General features: G+C 45.0%; 1 protein-coding gene across 6 annotated transcripts in view; it reads right to left on the bottom strand.

Annotated features, from left to right (window-relative positions):
* Positions 1–2329, bottom strand: part of itprid2 (ITPR interacting domain containing 2) — an 84961-nt gene extending 82632 nt beyond the window's left edge. For 3 of the 6 annotated variants that reach the window (XR_010000917.1, XM_062963200.1, XM_062963217.1), the window contains exons 1-2: positions 2180–2328; positions 1260–1445 (exon numbers count right to left, since the gene is read on the bottom strand). Coding sequence is in view for 5 of the 6 variants with exons in the window: in XM_062963200.1 (XP_062819270.1) it covers positions 1260–1401 (142 nt within the window). In the remaining variant the exon portion in view is untranslated. Of the gene's footprint in view, positions 1–1259; positions 1446–1587; positions 1739–1798; positions 2094–2179 lie in introns of those variants that run through there. The other 3 variants (XM_062963222.1, XM_062963206.1, XM_062963212.1) reach the window with 3 other exon arrangements.
* Between the last annotated feature and the right edge of the window lie 14890 nt (positions 2330–17219).

The raw sequence follows: 17219 nt of genomic DNA, 5'->3' as shown, positions 1-17219 counted from the left end.
AACACACAATCAAAGCACTCCCAACAGAGGGTCATCCAGCCTCGGCTTAAAAAAATCTCCAGTGCTGCAACAAGAAGCATCATTTCTTTACATATAAAAAAGGAATCCATAATTACACATCAATGACCAGAATGGTTACTTAGCAAGCAGACAATGAAAGCTTGGATTGCTGTGAGTTTTCTGAGATATATATACTCTATATCAGGCATGGGCAAACTTCAGCCCGCCAGGTGTTTTGGACTTCAACTCCCACAAGTCCTAACAGCCAGTAGGCTGTTAGGAATTGTGGGAGTTGAAGTCCAAAACACCTGGAGGGCTGAAGTTTGCCCATGCCTGCTCTATATCACAAAATCCTAGAGTCGGAAGAGACCACAAGGGCCACCCATGAGCTCATTCTGCTATGAAAGGAATACACAATCAAAGCAATCCCAACAGTGAACGATTCAGCCTCCACTTAAAAAAAAAAACCTCCAGTACTGCAATCGGAGGCATCATTTATTTACATACAAAAAAGAATCCATAATTGCACATCAGTGACCAGAATGGTCACTTAGCAAGCAGACAATGAAAGCCTGGATCTGGATGCAGCTTCCATTTCTTGGCTGAGTGCTGTGGGATCCTGGGATTTGTAGTCCGGGATTCCTTGGCAGGGGAGGCAAAACTATTACAAGTTGTTTAAGGTAAAGGTAAAGATTTTCCCCTGACATTTAGTCTATATCCGACTCTGGGCGTTGGTGCTCATCTCTATTTCTAAGCCAAAGAGCAAGACACCTCTAAGGTCATGTGGCCGGCATGACTGCATGGAGCGCTATTACCTTCCCGTTGGGACAGTACTTATTGATCTACTCACATTTGCATGTTTTCAAACTGCTAGGTTGGCAGAAGCTGGGGCCAACAGTGGGAGCTCACCCTGCTCCCCAGATCTGATCCGCCGACCTTTCAGTCAGCAAGTTCAGCAGCTCAGCGGTTTAACCTGCTGCGCCACCATTTGTTTATTTATTTATGCACTGCTTTTCTTACTCCTAGGGGGGCCCCAACATAATAAATCACAACGATTCAAGGGCTCACAACCATATAAAAGAAACATGACCAGTGTAAAAGTAATACATATCACCATAAATTAGCTCATTAAAACGATATAATCTACTCCCATGGTTTCATAATATCGAGCCATAAAAGTTAAAAGTGGTGCCAAAATGAAGTAACTCAGCAGTGCAGATGCAGCACAACAAGCAGCAGTGAAGGGAAGGAAGACCGACCTCCTTCGGTGGCCAAGGGCAACTTCCCTCCGCCTCCAATGGGCTCCTGCTCAGCTTCCGACGCTTGCCAGGAGTCCCTGCTCTTCGCCCAGGCCTTTCTTTTCTGGGCCACCGCCGCCGCACGTTCCTCCTCCTCCTCCATCGGGAGACCCAGCTTTCCAACACCGCTCCTTCTCCCCAGGCGGCCTGAAAAGGAAGGCGAATAATGGGGTCCTGTGAGGCGAAGGGCGACACGCCCACCTCTGCCACCCTCCTCACGAACTGTCACTGAGCAATCACTAGCAAACCCCCCCCCCCTTTTCTCTCTTTGGGTGCGTCCGCACCGAACCTCGATTCGGGGTCTCCAATCTTCCCTCTCCCTCCGGCTTCAACCAATAACAACCCCGTAGGGGGAACCTCCTCAGAATTCCCTCAGAATGGGAATTAGTAGCTTGGTTGCTCGCTCCCGTCCGCGCGGAAATCCTTCCCCCCGCTTGCCCAAACCTCAGGGTCTAATGACAGTACAGCTACTTTGCAACAGCAACAGAACACACACGCACCCCTTCTCTCTCGCTTTGGATGCGTCCGAACCGACCTCGCTTCAGGCTCCCCAATGCTCCCTCTTTCTCCAGCTGCAACCAAGTAGCAGCCCCGCAGGGGGGAAGCGAGGCAAGCGCCTCCTCAGAATGGGAACCAACTAGTAATACATTGGTTGCTCGCTCCCGCCCGCGCGGAAATTGCCCCAAGAGAAAGGAACGTCTCTCTCTCTCTCTCTCCCTCAGTCCCAGCAATAAAAGGGGTTGCCGACCGACTCCAAAGAGGAGCTTTCGAGAGGCCAGAAACCGCAGAGACAATGATCAATCAGGGTGTTCCTCTCCACCCCTCCCTTCCCCTCCCCGGCTTCCTCGGAAGGGAAAAGAGGGGGAAGGTTCAGTACTCACGTCTTGGCTTCTGCTTGTTCCTCCTCCTCCGCGCGCTCTGTGGCTGCGGATGTCACGAGCGCAACGCCGCTCGCGGACTTCCTCATGCCGCAGAGGAAAAAAAGTTAGTTGGCGGCTCTTGCGTGACGTCAGCTAAAGGGAGTACCTCCCCCCGCCCGCCTGCCTGCCTGTCAGCGCGCGCACTCAATGGGAGCCGGGCTCGCGCGCGCTCTCGTTGCCCCTCCCTGGCGTTACCTCGGTAACGGACGGCGCCAGGCGGGCCTCTCCTGATTAGGTAGGGCCTTCCCTGCCAGGAAGCAGTGCCTTTTATTCTAGGCCTGTTAGTTATTTCTTGTCCTTAACTTATTTATAGTGTCAGAAGCTAAATGAGAATACAGTTATAATGGTGTTTAAGAAAAAAAAAACACCACAAAGTTAAAAACTTGTCATTATGCTTCAAAACCACTTGGAGTGCCTCTGGTGTTGCTGTGAAAAGGCCCTCCATTGTGCATGTGGCAGGGCTCAGGCTGCATTGTACTAAGTGGTCTGTGGATTGCTCTTCTCCATGCTTACATGTTGTGAACCCCACTTTGTAACCCCATTTCTGAAGATTGGCTCTGCATCTCCTGGTGCCAGAGTGCAGTCTGTTCAGCGCCTTCTAAGTTACCTAGTCTTCAGTGTGCCCAGGAGGGAGTTTCTCAGTCAGTCTCAGTCACGGATTGAGGTTCCTGGTTTTAACCTGCCACTTTTGGACTCTCACTTGCTGAGGTGTTCCTGTGAGTATCTTTGTAGATCAGGCATGGGCAAACAAAGGCCTGCAGGCCAGGCATAAGGAAGTTTCAGCCCATTATGTCCTCATGCCCAAAGGACAAAGGAATCATAGAATCATAGAGTTGGAAGAGACCTCACAGGCCATCCAGTCCAACCCCCTGTAAGAAGCAGGAAAACCCCATTCAAAGCACCCCGACAGATGGACATCCAGCCTCTGCTTAAAAGCCTCCAAAGAAGGAGCCTCCACCACAGTCCGGGGCAGAGAATTCCACTGCCGAACAGCTCTCACAGTGAGGAAGTTCTTCCTGATGTTCAGGTGGAATCTCCTGTAGTTTTAAGCCATTGTTCCACATCCTAGTCTCCAGGGCAGCAGAAAACAAGCTTGCTCCCTCCTCCCTATGACTTCCCCTCACATATTTATACATGGCTATCATGTCTCCTCTCAGCCTTCTCTTCTGCAGGCTAAACATACCCAGCTCTTTAAGCTGCTCCTCATAAGGTTTGTTCTCCAGACCCTTGATCATTTTAGTCACCCTCCTCTGGATGCTTTCCAGCTTGTCAACATCTCCCTTCAACTGCGGTGCCCAGAATTGGACACAGTATTCCAGGTGTGGTCTGACCAAGGCAGAATAGAGGGGTAGCATGACTTCCCTGGATCTAGACGCTATTCCCCTATTGATGCAGGCCAGAATCCCGTTGGCTTTCTTAGCAGCCGCATCACATTGCTGGCTCATGTTTAACTTGTTGTCCACGAGGACTCCAAGATCTTTTTCACACGTACTGCTGTCGCGCCAGGTGTCCCCCATTCTGTATCTTTGCAGAAGACATGCAGCGGCTGGGAGCCCTCTGGAGTGCTCTCAGCCTGCCGAGTGTCACAATGCCAGGGTTGTGCCAGTATGCAGGCAGAGGTAAACCAAAACAAACACCCAGCTTGTGTTAAACTGTTTAATTAAAACAGCACTTACTGTCTGGCTGTTTTCAAAGTCCCAATGTAAAACATAAAGATAGCACTTGGCCACAGAATCAAAACAAAACTGATAGCAAATGCCGATGCAGATGCAAGAAGACACCGTGACCGTAGTCAAAACGGTCCAGTCCAATAGTCAAACGCCAAGAGTTCAATGAGTAAAGTCCAATCCTATGGGTCCAATGACAGTACAGAGTCTATACCGTAGTCTAGCCATTCCAGAGGTCATAATATAATAATAATAACTTTATTTTTATATCCCGTCACCATCTCCCCAAGGAGACTCGGTGGCTTGCATGGGGCAAGGCCCGACAACACAATAAAAATAAAAGACATAAAAAGCAATTCACAATATAAAAATAAGATAAAAATAGCAAGATTGTAACAATAATAATATCAACCGGCAACCAGACACAGTTCCTGTCATCTTCATGGGTGGGTAGACTAAAAGCAGCAGTACAGAATAGGTTGATAACTAAAGTGCATGGTCATGTGACAAAAGATTAGGATCGAATAAAGTGCAGGATAAATTATTAGTCCCATTTGGAGCTGGTTATCAAATGACTGTCTATTCAAAAGCACGATGGAATATCCAGGTCTTTAATTCTTTTTGAAAGGTGGATAAGGAGGGTGCTAGCCTAATCTCCCTGGGGAAGGAGTTCCAGAGTCAGGACGCCACGGCCGAGAAGGCCATCTCTCTCATCCCCACCAGCCGTATCTGTGAGGAAGATGGAAGCAAGAAGAGGGCTTCCCCAGAAGATCTCGTAGGTTCATAGGGGAAGATGTGGTCATGAAGATAGGCAGGTTCCAAACCATTTAGTTTTATAGGTAATGACCTGCACCTTGAATTAGGCCCGGAATGTTATCAGCAGCCAGTGGAGCTGCTTAAACAGGGGGGTTGACCACTCCCTGTAAGCAGTTCTGGTTAGTAACCTGGCTGCCAACCTTTGTACCAACTGCAGTTTCCGGGCCGTCTTCAAGGGCAGCCCCACATAGAGTGCATTACAGTAATCCATCCTTGAGGTAACTAGGGCGTGGACCACCATGGTCAAATCAGACTTCTCGAGGTACGGTTGCAGTTGGTGCACCAGCTTTAATTGTGCAAAGGCCCTCCCGGCCACCATGGACACCTGAGCATCAAGCGACAACAATGAATCCAGGAGGACCCCCAAACTGCAAACCTGTGTCTTCGGGGAGTGTGACCCCATCAAGCATAGGTTGCCATCCTATACCCCGATTGGCCAAATGACTGACCTGGAGGTTCCAGGGTTTCAAGAGTTCAGGAGACAGGTCAGAATACTGAAAATCCACAAACCTGGAGGGAAAATCAGCAGCATCTACAACCAAAGTAGGATAAATACTTTTCCACCAAAGATCATTCTCCAGGCTAGCTCCTTATATCCAGTACAACCCAGCTGCAACCTATCTCTGGCATGCCTCCACCCTTACTTGCTTTCACGTGTAACTCCTACTTACGGATTACTCAGGCCTGTAGAACTAAGACTTACATTAACCCCTTCCATCACCTGAGATCCCCAACCAGCATCAACTGCAGAACATGATACATGACACTGAGTGCCTTCCTCGGGCCCTCCCAGCATAAGGATGGGGTGAGCAGCCCTGTCTTGATGCTAGGAGAAGTCCGGCCCAGGGGAAGAAGCAGGCAGCGAGTGAGGCAGCTCCAGAGTGCCTTCACTAACCGCCTGACTCTCCCTTCTCCTGGCATCATAATGAGGCATGGCCCTGTCCTGATGCTGGGAGAAGCCTGGCCCAGCGAAGGAGGCAGGTGAGCTGCAAAGCCTCACCCTCCTCCCAGTATAAAGATGAGGTGAGCAGACATCATTAGGCTGGGAGGAAAGCCAGAGAGTGATCCGCCCCTGACCCCATCCTCCCACCCCCTGCCTTGCCTCCTCCCAGCCCCACCTCCTGAGTAGTGAAACGCAAGGGCAGATGTCGTCACTGTGTCTGGTTGTGATCACCAGGTTCTGCCAGTCAGCTTTCGTATGATATTATTACTAGAACCCACTTTTTGCTTGACAATCAAGCAGTGCTTCTCGTAAGTCAGACTACAGTCCAGAGTGACTCCCAGGTATTTTGGTGTGCTGCAATGCTCCAGTGGGATTCCTTCTCAGATAATCCTCAGAGCTCGAGATGCTTGTTTGTTTTTAAGATGAAAAGCACATGTCTGTGTTTTAGATGGATTAGGGATCAGCTAGTTTTCCCTGAAATAGGCAGTAAGAGCACCTAAAGCTTTGGAGAGCTTCTGTTCAACCATTTCAAAGCTCCTTGCTTGGGCGGTGATAGCATGATCATCAGCATAGATGAAACTCTGTCGCTTCTGGCAGTAGCTGGTCATGTGTGTAAATGTTAAACATTGATCGAGCAAGCATGCTGCCCTGAGGCAGGCCATTCTTTTATTTTCGCCATCTGTTTCTTTGACCCTGAAATGTAACAAAAAAAAGCTCCTGTTTTGTAGCAGATTTCTTATGAAGGCAGTGAGGTGGTAGTCCTTTGTGATATTATAATTTTTTCTCAGGAGAAGGTGATGATTTACAGTATCATAAGCAGATGACAGCTCTATGAAGACAGCTCTTGTATGTGCTGAGTCAGGTTCAACACTTTTGACGTACAGCTTTTCCCTTTCCTGAAACCAGCTTGTTGTGGAATCATACATAGGTCTATTTTTTCCATAATTCTATGCAGAATAAGTCTCTCCAGAACTTTGTAAAGGTGGCACAACAAGGAGTTTGGTCCATAGCTTTCTGGATCATTATGGTCTTTGCCTGGTTTCAAATTGATCTGGTTTCTTGCTTTCCTCCAGATTTTAGGGTTCTGACAGGATGCAATGCAGTTCAGCAGCTAGCACTGTGCGTTTGGGCCAGAGTTCTTTATTTGTTCCACCAGTAGATCAGTTCGACTTATGGCACATGCAGGATGAATGAGAGAGCTCCAAGTGTATACCCACACTGTAGAATTAATGCAGTTTCACACCACATTAACTTCCACAACCCAAGGCTATTGAACCCTGGAAGTTCAATATCTCTTGACTATACAGTCATCCCTCCACATTTGTGGTTTTGGCTTTTATAGATCTGATTATTCACGAATTTAATTAAAATGTATATTCCTAGATCCGTCACTGCAATTCTAGTCATGCTGGAAGACCCAGAAATTCCTAGAGAAGTGTTCCCTTGGGTTTTTTTTTTTAAGAATTTCTTTATTCACATTTTTTCACTATCCAGGAGGATGCAGTACCCTTGACCTTAGCAAATGTAGCCGGGGGGGGGGGGGGGGGATCTACTTGCAATTAACTCTTTAAATAAAATGTTTGGGCAATTCCTTGTATGTTGACTTTAAACTACAAGCAGTTTCCGAGTTACAAACATCTGACTTACAAATGACTCCTAGTTAAGAACAGGGGTGAGACAACAGGAAATGAGAGAAATCTACCCCTCAGCAGGCAAAGTCACTCCTGGAAGAGTGGTCATGGGAAAAAGGGGTCTCAACTGGAACTTTATCACCAATCCTTGTTTCCACAACAAACCAAGAATATTGATTTCATCACTATTTCCTAGGCATAAAATGCTTATTAACTGTGGGAAACTACCTCATATGAACTTCCTGAATTGTGGATACGTTTCAAGAACTGTTGTTGAAGATTTTGTTGCAGTACAAAAAACATTGTTAAAATTAATCATCCCTTTCTTCACAAAGAAATTTAGTGAGGAACTACATCTCTAAGTACTACAGGTAATAAACATACCTTAAAACACATGAAGCAGCCTTGTGTTAAACCAGTGTTAAACCAATTGAAAACCACTAAGATCAATTTTGTACGATCAATGCCTTTACATGACAGAGCAACACTTAAAATGTAAGAAATATTAGGATGACTGTATCATGTAGAAATCCTATAGCCCTGAACTGAAAATGCCCCCCTCCCTCTTTTTCAGACCATAAAAATAAGGAGTTCTTTCTGGTATGAAGTCAACAATCTATAAATGTGGGGGAGAAAGGGGCTTTGATAACGCAGCAGTGTCTGCTCCTCCTATTCTTGCTTTAAAATCTGGTTTTACCACTTCCAAAAATGTTGATTGATTGGTTTTTCAAGTTTAATACAAAGTGTTCCTTGAAGAGCTTTGCCTTAGCATTGATAGAAATGAAAGATGATAATTCCATAAAGATGTTCTAGCATAGGGGTTGGCATCTTGGGGTGCATCTCCACTGTAGAATTAATGCAGTTTGACGGCACTTTAAGTGCTGTGGCTCAATGCTATGGACTCCTGGGATCTGAGGTTTGGTGAGGCTGCAACACTCTGGTAGAGAAGGCAGAAGACCTGGTAATAGCTATAATTCCAGTGAATCCCACAGCATTTGATGATGGCAGTTAAAGAGGTGTCAAACTGCATTGATTTTACAGTCCACAGGTCCCATCGTTCCTAGCCAGCATGGTCAATCATAAGGGACTGTGGGATTTGAGTGCAAAGGGTTCAGGAATGCTGCCTCTTATTTAATGCCTGACATGGTAAAATATAAGGGATGTTGTTAGCAGGAACTGACATTTGCAAGGTACAGAGAAACTCTTTAAAGGATTGGCTATAGTAAGAGTGCCATTTGGAAACTGCAAAATTAGGGCTATCACTATGTAAAACCCCACACAGTGGCTCCAAAAAGAAAAAGAAGAACTGATCATTTTAAAAGGTCGAATGAGTGTAACAGTTTTGCCGGAGTCTGTCTGGCTTTCATTGTGTGTTCATTGCTAAGGGCTAAAGTCTGATAATCCTCTTCGGGTTTTGTCAGCACTCCATAAAACTGCTGGCAATTGGAGCCTTTTAAAATCTTATTTGAATTCATTTGAACCCTTTATTCTCTCTAAAACTGTAGTTAAGCAGATTAAAGCAGGTAGCACTCTTTGAAAACCCACATCCATGCAGAAATAAAGCTTAAAATATAGAAGAGCCCTTCTCAACTTGGTGCATAATAATAATAATAATAATAATAATAATAATAATAATAATAATAATAATAATAATAATAATAAAACTTTATCTCCCCAAGGGGACTCGGGGGTTTGCATCGTAGGTAAAACATTCAAACAAGAAACATACACAACACAACCATACTAAAAACATCAACACAGTTACATCTGAAAGATTGTGTAGGGTGGCTGATCTCAGAAGTGAAGATCAATTCATCTTCTACACTGTAGAATGAATGCAGTTTGACACCTCTTGTACTGCCATGACTCAATATTATAGAACTATGGGAGTTGTAGTTCAGTGCTGAATTGGCATTCTTTGGCAGAGAAGATTTAAGACTTTATAAAACCACAAATCACATGATTCCATAGCATTGAGCCATAACAATTAAAATGAAGTCAATCTGTATTCATCCTACAGTGTAGCTGCACCTATGGCCAATTTCTGGAAACCTCCCATTCTCTGATGGGAATGAGAAGGTGAGGGTGCAATCATGCATGTAAATTTATAAATGTTTTAAGAAAATGTATGTGCAGGGCATCTACAGTGACAAAGCTAGTTTCTAAGAGAGAGTCTTGTGATGTAATAATCTCTCAGAACAAGAACGGTTTTGTTGCAAGACAGAGAGGCACACATTTCTGCCCAAATCGCCACCATTGAGGGCTTTCTATTGCCAGGAAGTTACATCTGTAGAAGAGAAAGCCAAATTGGGTAGATCATGTGTTTGCTAACGTCCTACCTTTTGCCCAGTCCTGGGACTTTAGGCAGCTTACAGAAGTTAAAAGAATATATAGAGAGCAACTCACTTCAGTACAAATGCACTGTCAAAATATTAGCAGCCTAGAATTAAAAAGAATTGCAAAGCATAACCATTCAAAAGTAAAGAAATACAGAACGGCCACCATATCTACAGGACTAGAACTCATGGTTTTATTTATCCACTATAAACAGAATATCCCCTGCTAGGCATTTTTGAGTTCTTTCAGCCTTACTCTATGATATTCTTGGGCCAAAAGCCCTTCATTTCAATAGGATTGGCTATATTATCCATGGCCTCATGTCTCTCTCTCTCTCTCTCTCTCTCTCTCTCTTTAAATGTTTTTATTGTACACACTGGTAGAATAGTATCAAAATCCATCACCATTTCAATATACATATCAAATTATATATTCTTAGTAATATTATTCTTGCTAACTTCACCTTTATCTCCCACTTATGTCTATTGGTTTTTCACCCCTCCCCCCCTCCCCCCACCCTCTGGGAACAGTACTTTCTTTAATTCAGATATTATTTAATTGATCAATTGTAAATAGAGAATGATTCAGTTCTTTGTATTTTCTTTGTCCTTTCACTTTATCTATCAATCTTCCCCATTTCAGATCCCATTTCTTTTTTATTCGACTTGATATATATTTAGTTCATGTTTCCAGGTGAAGTCCAGGAAAGTATCCCTCATGGATATGTGGATCCCACTATACAGACAATACATTATTAAAAGATATTTCTGATGCTTCCTGACTCATGCTCTGTTCAACACAGAGCATAGTTTCGACTGAAGAGACAGCACCAACCTAGGCTGACGTTGTTCACTTTCTGTTTTTCCAGCCTGGTTTGCGTTGGGTACATGGCAGATGATCCCAGGGTCTTCATGGTATGCTTTATTGAACTTTGGAATGGCATCACACAGTTTCTTGCTTGAAAGGTGGCCTGCCAAATAACGTGCCTCAACAGGACGGTCTTTCAAATAAATCTTAAATACTTCCTACCTTATAAAAGTAAAGGAGAAAGTATTATTAACTAGCCTTTTCACACATACTTACAACATTGGTTATTTATGGCACAGCCCCAGAAGTAGAGTGGACAGGGAAGCTATTTTCAATTTCAAAAACTCTTGAAAAGTGCCCAGGTATGAACACACACGGGTGAATGTAAACAAACTATGCATAGGGCACAGTGGGGAGAACCTTGGCTTTCCCTGAAGATGTTGAATTAGAACTTCAGATGAGTATCTCAGCTAGGATTCATAAAAGCTACAGTATAACATCTGGAAGGTGACCTACCCTTAGCATAGATTTTAGGTTTCATCAGTGTTGGCTGAATTGATTTTGGGTGCATTTACACTGTAGAATGCATGCAGTCTGCCACCTATTATGGGTGCATGTCTATGGAATCCTGGAAGCTGTAGTTCAGTGAGACCCTAGCACTCTTTGACAGAGAAGGATAAAGACCTTGTAAAACTAGAACTCTCAGGATACCATAGCACTGGGCTAGGGAAATTAAAGTGGTATCAAACTGCATTAACTCTACAGTGTAGACACACCTTTGCTGATTACTAATGCTGGATTCTCTTAAGGACATACTAATCTGCTTTGTACTGTCTCAGACTTTTGACACATCTAGCACATCACTGTCAACTCTGACTGACTGGTTTCAAATCTGAACTGTTTAGATTATGTTTATATTCATACCACCTACATTATCCTTCCTTCTGATGTTTTTCATTTTGTTTGAACTACAGATTGCATCAGCCTCAGTCAGCTGGAAAGTCCTTTCCATCCTGCTTATGAAGACAAATTTTACAAGTTCTTCTAAAAAATGAAATTTTCAACCAAGAACACTGATCAGTTTCAAAATAATAGCAGTTTCACTTCCCCCCACATTTGTTTTATTTTAAAGATCTCATTTTGTATCTGAAATTTATGAAAAAATTTGCAAATTTTAGAATATTCTGGTTAAAAAGCAAACCAAACCAAATTCTCACACATCTCCAGATGTTACCCAATACAGCATTTATATACTCCTGTTACTGACTCTACATGTGCAACTTATTCAAGCCCATTCAATATTCTGAAATCAGTAAAATACTAAAGGTCAAATTAGGAAGGTTTTGAATGAAGCTATCATATTTGTCCTCCCCACATTGTACGAGTTCCTCTTGGGGAAGTCATAAGGAGGAGGGAGCAAGCTTGTTTTCTGCTGCCCTGGAGACTAGGACGTAGAACAATGGCTTCAAACTACAGGAAAGGAGATTCCATCTGAACATTAGGAAGAACTTCCTGACAGTGAGAGCTGTTCAGCAGTGGAACTCTCTGCCCCGGACTGTGGTGGAGGCTCCTTCTTTGGAGGCCTTTAAACAAAGGCTGGATGGCCATCTTTCAGGGGTGCTTTAAATGTGGTTTTCCTGCTTCTTGGCAGGGGGTTGGACTGGATGGCCCATGAGGTCTCTTCCAACTCTGGGATTCTATGACTCTATAACTATAAAACATTTCTTCAGTAAAGTAAGAGTTTAGGAAATCAGAAACTGCTGCCTTAGCTTTTCACTATTGATTTTTTCAACATTTTTTCTATTTCTCCTTTGATCTATAAGAGAACTAAGAATAAAGAAAAGTATAGTAAGACCCCTGTAACTGCAGAATCCGTATCCATGGTTTTGCTTACCTGTGCCAGGGGGAAATTATCTCTGTAGGAATTTGTTAGGTCCTCTAGGCAATTTTATAGTATGCTTCACTAGAGTTGCATTGGAGGACCTAGCAAATTCCTACAGGCGATACCTATCTAGGAATCTCTAGGTCCTCCATTTCAATGATGTAACCAGAAGACAAATAACTGAATAGCATTCAGAAGTATGGACACTTTCAAGTAATTGCAATCCAACTGGGAATGGTCCCACAAATATGGGAGTTGTACGGTAAGTAAAGAAATACATACGAGGTGTGCCGTCCGCCGGACAATAAAAAACTATAAAACTGAAACGTGCTGTCCTTTATCCGGGCGAACTGCAAATCCCTATAAGCTGTCCTATAGATATTGAACGACTGAGTCTGGATAACTTCAAAAAGGATGTTTATTCATACAAGGTTGTAAACCTGGCACAGATCTTAAAGTTGCAGAAAATGAAACAAATTTCTATAGGTTTTAGGTACAGAATTATCCCTGGTTCCAGAAAGCAAAGGTGATTATAAAACCACTATACCCTAATCACGCTGCCTATATTAGAAGGAGAAACTCTTTCCTTCCCTATCTTTACAGCAAAGATTAGTTCTAGAAGCGACAGAATAACCCTGCTCCTCCAACTAGAGTTCCTATTCCAGATCAATATAATTCAATACTTATCTAATTTGGATAGGCTTAGATTGGCCTGGTTTTGAGGATGATTTGTCCCAGTTAGCCTTGCACAGCTCCAGCACGTTGGAAGACTATAGCCAGAATGAAGCTCCAAAATGGAGACTAGACCCTGGTAAAAAGGGCGGTCCTAAGATGTTGCATTCTTTGACCAATCACTGCAAAGAAAACTGCAGCCAGCTCTTGCAGATTCCAAGCCACCTTTCCTAGGCTATTGCAGCCAGAGGCTCAAACAAAATGTAAAGGAGGGAAAACAAACAAACGACCAATAGGTAAGGCAAACCATCGTCCTGGGGGACGGAACACTCCCCGCTAAATTCCCAGGATGTGGGAATTTACCAATCAAAAACATACAAACACCTTTGTATACACAACAATACAAACACTAGAACTTTAAACATCTCCAATAAGCAACACGAGGTCACTAATTGGTCTGTCCAAAATGGACACTTTGCCTCTGTTGCAAGTCTTTAATTGAACTTTCCTGACCTTACCGTCCGGGCAAGGAAAGGTCTTTAATACAATGCCCATGGGCCACGCATGGCGGGGCAAGTCTTTGTCCTTTAACAACACAACGTTGTTAACCTCAATGTTGTCCTGTGGGCTTTGCCAGATTCTTCTAGCTTGAAGCTGGCTTAAGTACTCAGCTTTCCACCTTTTCCAAAAGTGGTTGGCCAAGGACTGCACCTGTTTCCACAGGGCACGGTGAGTTCCGTCCGGAACTGGCAACATGACGTCCTTCCATCCTGGCACCTTTTGTGTCAAAATAAGTGCAGGAGTCAGTGGTTGTAAGTTCTCAGGGTCACTGGTAAGGGGAACCAGCGGCCGGTTGTTGATAATTGCGGTAACTTCCGCCATAAGTGTCACCAAAACATCATGCGTCAATGACCTATGACTCAAAAGCATGGCATTAAGGATTTTGCGACTAATACCAATCATCCTCTCCCAAACACCACCCATATGGGAGGCGTGAGGAACATTGAAAGTCCACATAATTTGTTCAGTATTCGTAAAGTTCTGAACCTTTGGGTCTCTCCCAAACCTAGACACACAATTGAGTTCTTTGGTCGCACCTACAAAATTGGTGCCACAGTCCGACCGAATTGACTTAATTGGCCCTCTGAGGGCTATGAACCTTTTTAATGCGTTTAAAAATGATGAAGTGTCCATCCCTTCTATGACTTCTATATGGACAGCTCGTATTACTAAACAAGTAAACAAAACTGCCCACCTCTTGTTATTTACAACACCACCCCTGGTTTTCCTAGTGACAACCTCCCAAGGACCAAACACATCGATTCCCACATGGGAAAAGGGTGGGTCTGTCAAAGTCCTATCCTGAGGTAGTTCTGCCATCAACTGACTTTGACAGTTTCGCCTAAGGCGCCTGCATTTAACACATTTGAAAATACAACTGTTGACCAACCTTTTGGCATTAACTACCCACAGACCTTCATTTCTAAGGGCTGCCTCAGTTAGAGTTCTACCCTGATGATGGATCCTTTCATGGTGATGCCGAACGAGCAGCAATGCAGTGTGACTATTAGGGGGTATGATGATGGGGTTTTTTATGCACGCCTTGAGTTTAGCTTTGGCTAACCTTCCTCCAACTCTCAAAATACCCTCCTTGTCTAGAAATGGGTTTAACTCATTTAGAAGACTTTGATTAGGGATGTTGAGCCCTTGCTCTAGCCTAGCTATTTCCTGCTTGAAAGCAGATCTCTGTACTGACTTGAATATGACGCTCTTAGCCTTTATCATATCCTGGACCTGTAAAGGCTCACTATCTTTGCAAGCTAAACGATGTATAAGCCTAGCAACTGCTCTAAGAAGACTGTGCCACTCCGAAAAACGTTCAAAACGGTGTGGTTCCAGGCAAGATCTTTGGCCCATCTTTATTTCTGTGGTTGATTTGCAGGCTTTCACCTCTGCACTTCGTGCGACTTGAGCATTCATAATGTCCGAAAACCTTTGCTCATCTTTCGAGAGCGCTGTGGCTTCGTCTCTCTCAGAGACTTTGAAGATGGAGGAATACTCTGGAGTTATTGCTTGGCAGTAGACTGAGATGTGACTTAGGCAACTGCGCACAAGTGTAGGACGTCCACCTTTAAGCACCTGTGCTTGATTGGAGTCCAACGACGATGGTGGGTGCATCTTGTTTATGCACACTGGGCCTGTAACTGTCCAGCCTAGTGGTAGCAGCTGAGCAATGGGCGCCCCTGGAGGTCCCTTAACTTGGTCGTTCACATAGAACAAGTTCGGACAGTCCGCACCAAGCAGAAGGGCAATGTCCACATCTGGACGGAAAGCAGGTAAGGCGTTCTTCAGCCTTCGCAAGTGTGGATGAGCCTCCACAACTTCTCTAGTTACAATTTGTTTTTTGTTCCGAGGGATGGAGGAACACTCAATCAGGTCTGGCAACTTGAACTGCCTCTTCTGGTCGCAAGAGGAGACAACAAAGCCAGATGCTATGCGACCCTGCAACTTCTTTTTTCCTGCACATGTAGTCATGGTGTAATTGACCATCTTGGTTTTAAGGTCAAACATGCGGAAGAACTCTGGAGTAGCCAGGGAGGCGTCGCTCTGTGAATCCAGGGCCACATAGAGTCTCTTTCTAAGCCAAGGACTCTTGGCTGGATATACATCCGCTAGGCAGATAGGATGACAAACTCTGTACTGGTGCGAGTCAGAACACAGCTCTGTACAGGCGACTGCTGAAACCTCCACCTGCATCTCTGGTACAGCTGGCTTGTCGGTGTCTTCGACTGCTGACTTTTCTTTTGGTGAAGCGTTCCCTTTGGGGTGGGAGATGACACTGGAGTTGTGCATTGCGGTGCAATGCTTGAGGCTGTTGCATTTCTCACACTTGACGTTTTCTTTGCAGTTGGACGCAAAGTGTGGAGTTGCTCCACAGCATCTAAAGCAGATTCCCTGCTTTTGAACTAGCTGTTGCCTTTCTTTGTATGACTTTCTACTAAACTCCCTGCAGTTGGCCAAGCTGTGAGGCTTTTGGTGAATAGGGCAAAGCAACTCTTTTACCTCCGACCTGGGTTCATCAGTCTTGTGTTGAGTTTCGACTGCCTTTACGCTGACAGGTCTATTGGCCTCTCTAGGTGGTTTTTTCTCCACTTTAGGTGCCTTCTCTGGCTGGGTCCCTTGGTATAAGGTGGGGAGGCCCGTCTGCGGATCATTCCTTTCTCTGGCCGCCCTGGTGATGAACTGGACCAAATGAGAAAATGGAGGGTATGCCTGGGAGTGGGCCTCCTTGTAGTTGAAGACCTCCTGTCCCCAGCGTTCTTGCAAAGTGAAGGGCAGCTTGGTCAAGATCTGCCTCTGGGACAGGTGCTGATCGAGGCACTTCAAACCGGGCAGTTCTGGATTCTCCTTGGCCGACTCTAATTCCGTAAGGAGATCGCTGAGGTCCCACAAGAGTTTGAAGTCTTTGAGTTTCAAAGCTGGGAACCTTTGGAGCTTGTCCATAAGAGATGCTTCAATCTCTGTGCTGGCCCCATACCTCTGCTGCAACCTGGCCCAGGCCTTTTCCAGGGCTTTGTCGGGATCGGCTACGTGGGCTGCGTAGATCTTCTTAACTTGTGAGGATGAGGCTGGGCCCAACCATGCAGCCAGAAGAGTCAGTTCTTCCTCAGGCAATAACTTTAAGTCTCTGATTGCTCTCTGGAAGGTGGCCTTCCAGAGAAGAAATTCCTCAGGCTTGTCCGAAAACCTTTCGACACCCTTGTCCTTAAGATCTCTTCTGGGGCTTCTGATGATGGAGACAAGCTGGGACTCTGGCGTCGAAGGGAACAATTGAGGAGTTTGCTGTTGTGGAGTGGACTCCCACCGTGCACCTTGCGTCAACCTTTGGCCTCTTGGAGGGATGACATCGACCACTGACGAATCGGTGGCTCCCTGTGCAGCTGTCTGTAAGGGCCAACTAGCACTTGGCCTTGAGGCCCTGATTGACTGACCTAGGGATTTAGCAGGAGGCACAGGTAGCTCGGGCAAGGGTGAGCTCCCCGCTATGACGCTCTGCTCTGCAGGAAACTCAAAAGTGACTTTGGGGCCCTGCTCTGGGTAAGGAGAGAAGTCTTCCTGTTCCTCATCCGAAAACTGGCTGTTTAAGCTATTAAGATGCACAAGCACCTTGGAAGAAGGGTCCTGCTTCGGCAACTGACTTACATTTTCTTCTGTGAGTGGCTCAATTAGGGCCTTGGCCAAAGTC

This window comes from Anolis carolinensis, chromosome 1, assembly GCF_035594765.1.
Source record: "Anolis carolinensis isolate JA03-04 chromosome 1, rAnoCar3.1.pri, whole genome shotgun sequence".
In the NCBI taxonomy this organism is placed as follows: domain Eukaryota; kingdom Metazoa; phylum Chordata; class Lepidosauria; order Squamata; family Dactyloidae; genus Anolis; species Anolis carolinensis.
This window is presented reverse-complemented; position numbering and strand designations above follow the sequence as displayed.